Here is a 12,423-nt window from a genome sequence, read left to right on the forward strand (position 1 = left end):
TTTTATGTATCATTAATTTTTTTAGCATTCAAAAAAATAACTTTTTTGATGGCAGATAATACTGTAATCACTCACAATTGCCAATACAATTATCTTCATCCAACTGTGTAAAACAACTATGGGAGTAATTTCGGCCACTTAAATTCTCTTCCTCATTCTTTTATTTTCTTATTTTTTAATGTTCATGTGAAATGCAAAGCTGCTTGGCTCAGGTTGCTGTCACACAGTCACTGCTAGAAAGAAGTCCCCATTACCCCACCTGTACAGAGAGGAAGAGGTTTTCAGAGCCAGCCCCCTGCCCCCCATGTTTGCAAGTTGCAGTATTTGTTTAAGATGCCTTAAGCAACTTCAGGGATGTCCCAAAGGGTCTCAGTATCCGGGACACCTCACTGCTATGACTTACTGAACACTTTTCTGACTTCCCATCAAGCCACCACACAATAGCTGCTCCATGATATGTATGGAGCAGCCAGCTAAGGGTAAAAAACACTTATAAAATCCCATGCCCCCAAAAGCTCTTCTAGCCAACAAGCCCTATAATTTAACAGGCCAAATGAAGGGGAAATGTCTCCTCTCAGATATTTTGAGAGGTCTAGGTTTTGCTAAAGGACCCCTGGCACTTTTCACAGGCACAGGAACTGAGCAGTGACAAGGAGGGTCAGCACAGTAGCTGAGTTGTATTCCAAGTTTTATTTCCACAGAGGAGGAAGAGGAGATTTGCATATCACAGAGCAGTGAGCTTAACCTGGGTGATTGGTTGGCTTTGGTCCTCGCTTGACATGTCACCTCCAGTGGCTTGTGTCTGCACATCGTGCTCCAGCACATGGGGCTGTGGCTCCCTCTCTTCATCCTTCTGGGGTACCTGTGTTTGCAAATCAAGCTCTGGGTCCCTCTCTTCATCCCTCTGGGGTGTCTGTGCTTGCAAACCAAGCTCTAGCTCACCAGGATGTGGGTCCTTGTCTTCATCCCTCTGGGGTGCTTGTGTCTGCAAATCAAGCTCTGGTGCACTGGGCTGTGGGTCCCTCTCTTCATCCCTCTGGGGCACCTGTGTCTGCAAATCAAGCTCTGGTGCACTGGGCTGTGGGTCCCTCTCTTCATCCCTCTGGGGCACCTGTGTTTGTACATCAAGCTCTAGCTCACCAGACTGTGCGTCCCTCTCTTCATCCCTCTGGGGTACCTGCATTTGCACATCATGTTCCAGCTCACCACGCTGTGGGTCCCTCTCTTCATCCCTCTGGGGTACCTCTGTTTGCACATCAGGCTCAGGCTCACGAGGCTGTAAATCCTTTTGCATGTCAGGGGGGTGAATCAGGACTGATCCTTCACTCTCCTTGTCTGACCAGGACACCAGTGATGCCGCATCAGGCTTGGATGACAACACTTGCACCTCACTCTGCACCTCTGGCTGGAGAGCAGCTGTTTGCATGTCGTCCCACAGGTCCTCTGCGAGGGTGATTTGCAAGGCTGTTCTTTGTAATGTTGGGCACTCTTCTGTCTTGCTGACCGTGCTGGACACATCTGGAAATGTGCTACTTGACTTTTCGGATTGCTGAGCCACAGAGGCTGCTCCCAGTGGGGCCTGACTTAGTCCATGTCTCTGGGCTTTGTTAGCCCCGGATGCATCAGTTCTCTGTTTCTTCTCACAGGTCAATCTTTCAACCTCTTTCATGAACCGAAGGCACAGCTCTTCTTGCCATGGCAAAGCCACACACTGGACAGCCACAGGGAGCCCCACAGCTCCTTCCACAGTCTAAAACAGATAGATAGCAAAGAAGCATGACAGGAGATACTCAAAGGCTGAAAATCAAGTACAGCTCCAAGCTTTGGTGGAAAAAAGGTCTCCAGGATATTAACAAGTATACCACAGAGCAGGAGCTACACACAGGAGCTCTATCCTGACCCAGAGTCCCCAGGGAAAGTCAGGGCCACCTCTTTTAGAAGAGGGCAGAAGTGGCTTCTTGTCTGGCAGCCAGACCAGACCCCAAGTAGTCCCATAGCCAGCAAGTCTTTGGCATGTTATAGCCTGATCACATTGAGCTGGTTTGGTGGCATAGTCCAAACACTTTCAGACAGAGTCTTGTCTAGTATCTCCTGGCAACTGTTTGCTGTTGGTGACACTATAACTTGTTGGATTAGCCAAGCCTTTAACACTAACGCCTCAGTAAAGGAAGCCAAGTAGACTCCATATCCTTAAATAGCGCCAGGTTTGGCACCTGAAAGTATCTGAGGTTGTCACAAAGCCTGCATGACCCCATAGTCCAGTGTGGGATTACCACAATCTGATGAAGAGAGCTCTGTCACAATGAGCACTGGGCTACCTAAGCCCTGAAAAGGACCCATTTTTCTTACCTTCCTCAGCTTCTTGTGCCAGGGCTCATCCAGGTACCCGCTGTAAAGATGCAGCTGTTCTTCATCTGCCTCTGTGACCGTGGTGACGGGCACAACTCCCGCAGGGAAGTTGAGGATGTTGTACAACATGGTGGAGGACAGAGCGTCTAGGCAAGATGGGGGGAAGGAGTGGGAGATCCAGGGGGCACATGTAAGGCCTGTGATGTGCCAAAAATACTCTGAGATGGACTCACATCATGCTGCTTCAAACACAAGTGCCCAAACCACGTACGCAAAAGTAGAACATCCTAGAGCCAGAAGCAGTTCCTTATACTGGCTGGTATTAATGGTAGGCAGGAGAGGGCACCTAAACCAGCTAATTTATCTCTTCAGTCCCCCTGCTTGAAACCTTCCCAGTAGCTGATATATTTTTGTTGTTCAAGATCTTTAGGCTGTGCCCATCCAAGCTTTCACCTTGCCTTAATGTCACCTTTTGAGATGTCCTCTAACCCTACAGACAGGATGAGAGGGGAGGGCTTGAGTTACATGGAAACAAAGCTATGATTTCTACAAGGATTTTCTTGGATTTCTCTACTTTCAAAAGGGTTTGGTGAATTTCCAGTTGACCCTGTCCATACATCACCTGCTCTCTGAGGCTTACCAAGGTTTGTCTCCATGTAGCCCAACGTGAAGGCCGGTCCCAGCACAGGGCACAGTATAACGTCCAGGTCAAGGTTCTTCCATCGGGTGATGAATTCCCAGCGATAAACCTGGCCAGAGAGAGTCAAGAGGTTGTTATGGATTCCTGGATGCACCAACCTCCTCCTCTCTCAAGAGCTTGTGGTGCTTTGCAAGCTCCACAGGTGATGAGAGGGGTACAGAGAAGTGCAGACCAGCCCCACTGGGGGCTGCTGACAAAGACACACACTACATTGCAAAGATGGCTTCTGGGAAATCTTTTCCTTCCCATAGCTGTAACAGCAAAATTGTCCCCTAAGAAGCAGCAAAAATCGATTTTGCATTTTTTGCAAGAAATATGAAGCCACCTGTGATTCAGAGCACACTGTTTCCTGCATAGATGGAGACCTTACAGAAATCAGGGACCAGGATTTTATCTGTGGATGTGACACAGCAGCCTGAGGACCCATGTGAAACAGCCACCACACCAGTGGCGAGAGGAGCAGGAGTGGTATTCACCACATTCAAGGAGTCCCGTTACCATCATGGCAGCATGAAGGTCCGCGAGTTCTTTCGACGACCTGCAACGAGCCAAATGCAAAACTGTGTTGGTCACTGAGCAGGTATGTGGCTGGGCAGAGCACAGTCCGCACCATGCCTTCCTGGGGAAGGAGGGAGAGTGTGGGCAATGCAATAAAACACTAGCTCCACATACAAGCAGGTACCCTGTGCTGCAGCAAAGCCCTCCTTAACCTGATCCTCACACTGCAGAACGGGCCCAGGTGAAAACTCATTGCTCCACATTCATTGTGGCTCTGTAGCCACATAGTGATTACAAGAACAATTTGTGGAGCTGTGTTTCCTACTAGCAGGGAAAGGAAATCCCAATCCTACGATTGCTCTTATGTCTGCTACTTGTGCAGTTGCCATCTGGCTAATCCACCCATGGGAATAGTCGTTCCCAAGCAGAGGGACTGACCAGGACTCATCCTCAGCTGTTCTGCTCCACAGTATGCTGCAAAACCCCCTTCTGCAGCAACCTGCACCCACCCTGGGGTCTGATCCCAAAAAAGGCTCTTACCGCACTCCACATGGCATGTCCAAATAGCTCGCGAAACACGGTGACTGCAAAGGAATGAACAGCAGCTGTCAGGACAAGATGAGGATGTCCGTGGCTGCAACAGGGCTGTGATTTAGTCCTGGAATAAGTGGATGTCCTTGGATCTCCAAGCTCCCCTCCCACATCACATGCCAAGCCCTTCTCCTGGTGTCCTCAGCTCCTACGCACTTTCTCCAATTGCAGCCACCTGCATGCCAATGCCAGACCCCTGCACCATTCTGCCGCCTCCTTGGCTCCTTTGCCTGCTGCCCTCCCCCACTGCCTTTGCTACTGTTCTGCACATCGCAGCCGGGACCTTGCAATGGGTTGCGTTTTGCAGCTGGGGAGCTGAGGCACAGAGTATGGTCTGCCTTGATGAAAGGCTATAGTGAAGCCAGTGGCAGAGCTGAGGATGCAGTAACCCCAGTTCACATGCAGCAGCTTTAACTACTAGGTAAAATTCCTGTCTTATTTTGAAGGCTACTGCTAGCAATAACCAGAAAGACATTTGCTTTGGCTTTTCAGATACATTAGAGCTCCACGTTGACCATTCAGCTCCTACCCCAGGCTCCTAGTACTCCCAGATTAGCTTAATCCCAGCTCCTTTTTCAAAGCTGATGATTCTGAGTCATCAGAAGAGCATCAATTTTTGGAAATGAGGAGGGAGATAAGAGGCACAATCCCATAACCCGGGAATCAGCAGGCTTTCAGAGGGCCCAGGCTGTGCTGCACAGTTCCTGTCTGACCCTGGACAACTAGCTACAAAGCAGAGTCCACACTGTCAGGTTACTGGAGCTTGCCTTAGGTCCATGCTGCTTTCACCTTGGTTACTGCTTCACTTTGGGCCAACCTTTCACTGGAGTATGGGGCCACCCTGGTTCAAGCCCACTACCACCACCCCTGCATCCTTGCAGTGCTGACACAGGTGGGTCAAACCAGGCAGCTCCAGCATCCAGATTCTCCTTTGGTTGATGTTGTTGTGCTCCTTGGAGTAACTCAGGAACCCTGGAATGGACCCAGCACCATCTCTTCCTTTTGAGAGACATGCAGCACCTGAGCAGCCCTTCTGCACCCAGCTGGAATATGGTAAACAACAGGCCACTCACCAGGGGCTTTGTGAGACAAGCCAGGATCTTTCTTAGCACAGTTGGGAGTCCATCACAGCGGATGGAGTGGCTGCAGCCTGGCTCCAGAGAGTCCAGTTTGCTTAGAGGAAAAGACAAGAGGAGGTGGGCAGGAGTCAGTCCCATCGCTGCCTGTGAATCAAGCCTCAATCTCTGATTTATTGAGACTAATGCATGAGCAGAAATCCTGTGACCAAGAAAAGCCTCCACCTGAGTGAGTCCCACTACCTACTGGCCACCCTGAGTGTTGAAAATCCCTCTGTGACGCCATGCTCTGGGACGTCAGTCCCACCAAACAGCTCATAGTTAAGCAGAGGAGCCAGTTAAACAGGGAAGGAACTAATTGTCCATCCCCACTCAGGCTGCAGTAACAGTCTAGTCATCCTATTTGTCTACACCGAGCGAGGGAGTGGGACGTTTCATCTAGGTAAAGGCCCACAGGAGCCAACAAGGAGCCGACAAGATGTTGTCGCTGTTGATCTTTTAGTGCATCAGATGTGTCGTGGCCTGCAGTGCAGGGAGCCATCCCATCTCCCCACAGGCACCTAGCACCCTTTCCCTACTTGTTCCAGGTAAAGAGGTAGGAATGGGATGTGTCAGCCATACCACATGTTTGCAGAAGCAGAGCCACTGTCAGCAAAGAGCCCCTTCACAAACAGGCTGTTCATTGCATAGTCAACACTGGGAGGGACAAAGGGGATCATCTGGGAGAGGAAGAGGACAGAAAGTCAGTAAGCAGAGCTCAGAGTTGATTTCCTGTATCTAGGAGGTGGGTTTCCTGATGTCTAATAAACAGTTGAGTATACCCATCACCCTTCTCTCTTTGGGAATCATTATGAAATCTTCTCCCTTCTCCCCTTCTTAGTCTATATCCCCAAAACCTTTAAGACCTTCTTACCTTGGAGGCTTCAGCATCTCTATCAAAGTGGAGTAAAATTGGCTGAGGAGTCCAGTAAGAGAAGGAAAGGGTAGACAGAAATGCACATACACATTCACCCACACCCAAAGGGCCCACCTAGCTAACCTACTGTGTGTCCAGCCTCCTCCAGCAGCAGCCGGGTCTCGTGGACAGCCCGAGTCATGCAGGGTGGGAGAAAGAAGTAGCCATCCAGGGAATAGAAGCCAATTCGAAGACGAGCATGGCTGCTAAACACCTGTGAGTACAAGCACAAGGAGCTGTACACTGGCTAGGGAGAAGCCCAAGGTGAAAGCCCTACCCAGAGCCTAATTTCCTCTACATTATCTTCTCTTCCATCCTTCCTACTATCTTCCGCCCTCAACAGTTGTGGTCTGTCTCAGTCTTTGAGGAGTTCAGTCCTAGGATAGCTGTGGGGATCTCAGCCCATGGTGCCAAGGATTTTGGCTTAGGTGGGAATCTAACAAGCATTACTTCCATGTGTTGACCCACCACTTTTTAATGAACTACCTCCATGTTGAAGGGGATAGGCGGCACGGTAGGGTCCAAGCAGAACATATCTTCACACAAAAGTGCTCTCATGCACAAGGCCAGACTGTCCACGTCTCTTGCTATTGGCCCCACCACACCTGTAGCTGCCACAGAGAAAAATATACACAGCTTCTAGGCCAAATACCTGTTCCTCAGCTAAGCTGGTAAAGGTCATAAGACGTGTCCAGGGTGGATCTGCTACCAACCACACAAAACTGTCCTTTTTTCCTTCTCTCCTTCCCACCTCCCACAACCATCAAAGAAGATTTTTTATTATGCAGCTACCAAACAGAGATAGGAGGTCCATGAGATCTAGCCCCCAGGTTCACTTTACATGGCCTCTGGAAATATCATCTTTTGCATATGTGTGTCCATATATTGCCGATTGAGCTGACAGGCATTTTTTTTGCTAGGGCTGAGAAGGGTTTTCCACTCCCACTGCAACAAAACCAACATTGCCTATGGACCGATACGCTCTGTGCCCTTGGCAATTCAGAACTCCATTATCTCTTCTGCAACAAGCAGGGAGGGAAAGGTGCTTCCTTCTCCCTTGCCCCAGACATGAATAGAGAACAGAGGCAATGCTAGTGGGAAGAGCTGGCCCATAACAGCCAAAACACTGCTTGTCATTGATTAAATGGAGATTGTAAAAATAAATGGGAAGGCAGGAAAAGATATCTTGCAGAGAGTATCCCAAAGGTGATCGAGGCTAGGGAGAAGCATAAAAAGGGTGCTACAAAGGTGTTATTCTCAGTGCCATAAATGCTAATTCCTGACCCTAAGACCTTAATTGTTAACCCTTAAACACCCACAAGGATCAGACTCCTACTGACTGAAATGAAGAGCAGGCAGGCAAAGAGCTTGGTTGCTCCAGGTGGCAATTTCCTTTGACAAAGATGAGCTGTGAAGCCATCAGGCCACCCTTGTTCTCTGAGGAGTTCTTATCAGCACCAATAAAAGTGTCTTCCTTGATTTTGAGGTCTCCATACTCTGAATCTGACTCACCTGTTTGGACATGATCCAATGGACCACTAACTCCCCAGTAACTATGGAAGAGAAAGAAACACATTTTTAAATACAAACAACAGCAATATCACCGACTCATGGACAGAGGCTGAGACAGAGATTAAAAACCTGCCACTGGGGAAAATGCCCAAGGTTTGTGATCAGGAAGAAAGTCTTGTGGGCAGGGCTGCCACTAGGAGCCCTAGCTGCTGGTGGTCTCTAAGACACTGACAAAACCCATAGTTGTTCCTGTTCTCCGATCTCTGGCCACTGGGTTGCTTTTTGGCTTGCCTCCTGAAGGCTGTGAAGTTTCTCTGTGGATGATAAGATATACGGCTTGGACATTTGGTGGTCCCTTCCAGACTAAATGTCAGCTTTTCTGGGTTCGCTGAGCCCAGTGATTTCTCCTGGCCCTTTGCCTGGCTTTGGAGGGCAAGGCTAGACAGCATCCATCCCATCTGCACCCCTTGAGACCAACCTCCTCCAGGACATCTCTTCTTGAAGGGTGAAGAGCATGCTGAGCACATCATCCTCACTCTCCAAGGGGCTGGCCAGACGCCAATTAGGAAACACAGACTTCCAGCAGGACCAGCAGGGCAGACCCCAGAACCTACCTGAGCCTGTCGCTTGTGGGTTTGAGCCCGCACAGCCCACAGAAGCTGGACAGCAGGCGGATGCTGCCACCAATATCCAACCCAAAGCCCAGGATGGAGCCTCCCCCTGCAATCAGAGCTCCTTCCCCTCCAGAGCAGCCTCCAGGGCTCTTCTTGTGATTGAGAGGGTTCAGCGTCTGGCCATAGATGGCATTGCTGCAGTCGTAGCTGGGAGAGTTCAAAAGGGACAAGTTAGTCACTGGGAACCTGCTCATCGTCCCTGCTGTGGAGGATGGGGGGAGCATTCAGTCAGTGGGTAAGTTCAACTGTTTGAGAACAACCTGAGTAACTGAGAAGTGGAAACATGGACAAGCTGGCCAATACAAGCTTGCTGCTGACAAATCTTGGCCCCTCTTCCAACAGCAGTGCAAGCATAGGGGAAAACAAAGCCCACACGGGATCACGAGCTCATGAGTGGAGAACAGAGGGAGAGAGGAGGCTGGGCCTTTGCTACCATCCTCAGCTCGGTTGCATTCACATGACGGAGCATCAGTGGCTGCAGGGTGGCCAAATAGAGAAGCGTAGGGGGCAGAAATGGGTGCACCTTGAACTATGGTTATGCCAATAGGAAGGCCCTGAGGTGGCTTCAAATTCAAGGAAGGGGGACAGAGTCTAAGCTGCCTGGTCTGTGAAACCCCATAGAGAAATCAATGCCTGGTATATTGCAGAGCAGCTACAGAATTGCACTCTTCCCTGTTGCCCTTCTCCTGCTTCCTGAAGCAAAGGTCTCAGCAGTGCCTCAGAGAATTGAGGCATTTTTCTACCAATCTTCAAGACCATGTCCCAGGACAAGCTCCACAGGGCTAAGCCAGGGACAAGACATGGCCACCGTTAGGGGAGGAGGTCCCGCCAATTACTTGATCATGCATTGTGCTGTGTTGGTTTTCACGAAGGGGATGGCTCCTTGGCTCCTCAGCACTCTCACCAGCACGCTCTGCTCTTGCTCTAGGAGGCTGGACTTCTGTCCTGAACCACAGATGCAGCCATAGCCCTTGAACCAGAGGGCAAACACAGAACTCGTTAGAGATACAAAGTGGGGATACAGCATTGCTGCTAATGAGCAAGCTTGCAGGCCCTACTTGAGTGGAGAAAAAGGAACCATGTCACCAGCCCAAGGCTCTTCCTCAAAAAGAGCTTGACACTCCAGAGTTTTAGCACCAGCATGTAACTGCAGTCAGATCAAATGGGCCTTTTTTCCCTTACTCCCAGTCCCAGGTTCAAGGGACTCTAAACACTATGACACTCTCCCCATCTCAGACTTCTGCATGTCACTCCTCTCCTTTCCCCACTGGGCATTTCCCCTTCTGGAGGTCTAACTTCACCTCCTTTTCCCCTCACCCACAGTAGGCTTTGCTCACTCCTCACACTTCCAACTATCCTCTTGCTGTAAAGTCATGACTCTGAACCCTTCACCTTTCTGCTCCTACCTAGTCCCACTGGAAGATACTGATACACTAGGCTTTGGAGTGGGACCATTTGGAGGAAGAAGGTTTGAAAGGCTGTTGCCATGGAGTCCCACAAAAGACACAATTACTGGAGATAGGCACCATGGTGAGGTAGCCACTGAAATCAGTGCAAACTCCATCAATCCAGGGAGCAAAATTTGTCTCTTGAAGAGGTAACCAAGGTTGGGAGCTAAGGGATCCATGCTGTAGTTCAGTGCCTTGTCTACAGCCGGAACAGGAGGGAACTGTCTTGGGGAGGTAGCAGTTTAGGGTTTATAGCATCTAACCAGTAGGATGCTGTGGTGAGCAGACACAGGAAAAACCCCATCATAAATCAGTCTTCTTCATGACGCAGCATGTGCACTTCTGCCCAGCCCTGATGGCTCACTGTCTCTTAGCTCCACACACTGAGGTTCCCAAATAAGGGGACAAGGGGAAACACCTTGCAAGCCACATAATCCTTAATGCTGATGGGAACACCATAGAGTAATCCTTTCTTCTGGTTTCTCATTTCCTGGATGTGATGCAGGCAGCTAGGAATAAACGCTGTCACGCAGTTCACCTCCTGGTTGACTTCTAAGGCCTTAGCATGGAAGCATAAAACAGAAGAGAAAGGCCAGTCACCTCTTTGGTCCATGCAGCTCACTGTCCTGAGCTTACTCTTTAAGGTTATGTGTGAGCAAAAAGAGAAAACCCACAACTATCTTCTGGGAGATTCTCTGCTGTCGCCTATTTGACCTAAAAAGTGCTCCATCACAGGGTTTCCCTTTGAAGGATCTTCAGAAGTTGAACACTTCATCTGATGGATTGTATCTGGGCCATAACCCCTCAGCTGACAATCTTCCTAACTGATACCTGAGGTTCATTCAGCCTTGGAAGAAAGCAAGTTTTTGCTCACAAAAGAAATTTTAAACACATCACTATCTATCTTGAGCTTGGCACTTGTGATGGTTAATGCCCCTGTGGGGACCTGGACTGGATGTTCTTGACCCTTTCCAGTCTGGTGCTCCTGCTGCAGTAGAAGGCATGCAAGGTGCCCTGCAGGTACACAGTAAAGCAAAATCTGTCCCTGTATCAGAGTACCAGTCATCTGCACAGGCAGAACAAGGGAACCAGGGCCATTTCTACTGGACAGGTGACAAAGAAAAACTCAGGAGATGGACTTCATTGTTCTACAGTCAGAAAATGAGCCTCTGTAGACTGGGGATTTATCTGCTGCCTGTCCTGCATAGCAGGGCTGGTCCCTCACCTTCTCTATGTAGGAGTAGAGGACACTCTCCGGAGACAGGGAACCTTCCTTCAGTTTCTCCACCAACTCCGCCAATGGCAGCGACAGGATATGGCTAGTCTGGATGTCCGGGTTCTGCAAAGGTGTCAGGAACAATTTAACTTCACCCAAATGAACTCCTGCTTATAACAATCCGAATAGAAAAACAGGTTCACATTGAGAGTCAGCCCTATAAAGGCTACACTGCTGCTAAACCAGCTGTGCTAGGCATTGCCAGCCTGAGGCAATGCCAGCAGTGTTTGGAAAATCATACTGATTGAAGACTGAGCTGCGAGTGAAGGGGAAGAGGCTGCGTGGAAGCAGGAATGATTTGCAACTAATTTAGGACCTGATTCAGCCAGCATTAGGTCCTTTCCTCCAGCATGCATGGAGCTAGTGAGCTCCGGACCCCCTTGCGCTCCCTGGTGCGTAGGAAGCAAGGGTCCTGATGAGGAACATGAGATGCAGGTTGAGTAAAGGAGCTTGTGCAAACCTAGATCCTCTTCCCGATCAGTTCCCCTCAGCTCTCCTGGTGGAGAGTACACACGAGTGCTCCCTAAACCGCTTCAGAGCAGAGTCCACCAAGCTGGCAAAAACTACCTGTTCAAGCTGCTATGGTAACTCAGCTACTTCAGCTTGATGCAGATTAGGGAGCAATCAGCCATACCTCTAGCCAAGCTCTGGAGGCACAGTGAGGAAGACTAGCATCTTTTTCAGTCAAGGGTGACTACAAAGCAAATATACATCCACAGCCTTGTTTGAAACACGCCATTTTCTTGCAGAGGCAAAAAGAATCAGATGTGACATTACCTCTTTCTTGAACTGCTGGACAGCTTTCTCCATCTGCTCCAGGGCCTCTGCATGGTCCTTAGCTCGGACAAACTTCCTCTTCTTCAGCTTTCTCACGGCCCAGGTGAGAGCCATGAGGGCTGCGGTGGAGCTGCACACCAGGACGGGGATGGCGCAGGGGTTATCCCTAAACCCGGAGATGAGCTGCTTCACCTTCTCACAGATCATGGTGGCAAAGCCTTCTCAGGAGTCAGCAACCTACGTGGAGAGGACAGAGGAAGGGAAAGAGGCCACTAGCTGCTGTCAGTGAAGCTTGGACCTGCCTCTCAGTAACAACAGGCTGGACAACCCGTGGGGAGCGAGGTTGGACCCACTTCACCTCTGCAAACTGGGGCCCGGGTGCTTTCTCCTAGCTGGGCCGTGGGGCTCCACTCCGTGGCACATCAGTGCCTCCAGGCGTCGTGCCGGCCAGCGCGGTGCCCTGCCGCCGGAGCACGTTGCCACGGGGCCATGGGCCAGCGGTGCCCAACTGCCCGCTTCCAACTGCCGCCTGGAACCCACCGGACCGGAGCTCCACGGCGCTCGGGG

At 50.1% G+C, this 12,423-nt stretch overlaps 1 protein-coding gene across 1 annotated transcript; it reads right to left on the reverse strand.

The window, feature by feature from the left end:
- Nucleotides 1–724: 724 nt before the first annotated feature.
- LOC134143492 (fatty-acid amide hydrolase 1-like) lies at nt 725–12,063 on the reverse strand. The gene is made up of 13 exons (XM_062581596.1): nt 11,857–12,063; nt 11,029–11,142; nt 10,222–10,362; nt 9,192–9,325; nt 8,296–8,502; nt 7,682–7,722; nt 6,656–6,780; nt 6,258–6,383; nt 5,836–5,933; nt 3,548–3,587; nt 2,990–3,098; nt 2,350–2,495; nt 725–1,750 (listed from the first exon to the last, which is right to left on the reverse strand). The coding sequence occupies exons 1-13, from the start codon at nt 12,061–12,063 to the stop codon at nt 725–727; spliced, it is 2,514 nt and encodes an 837-aa protein (XP_062437580.1).
- Between the last annotated feature and the right edge of the window lie 360 nt (nt 12,064–12,423).

Source organism: Rhea pennata, chromosome 8 (genome assembly GCF_028389875.1).
Source record: "Rhea pennata isolate bPtePen1 chromosome 8, bPtePen1.pri, whole genome shotgun sequence".
NCBI classification, from domain to species: Eukaryota; Metazoa; Chordata; class Aves; order Rheiformes; family Rheidae; genus Rhea; species Rhea pennata.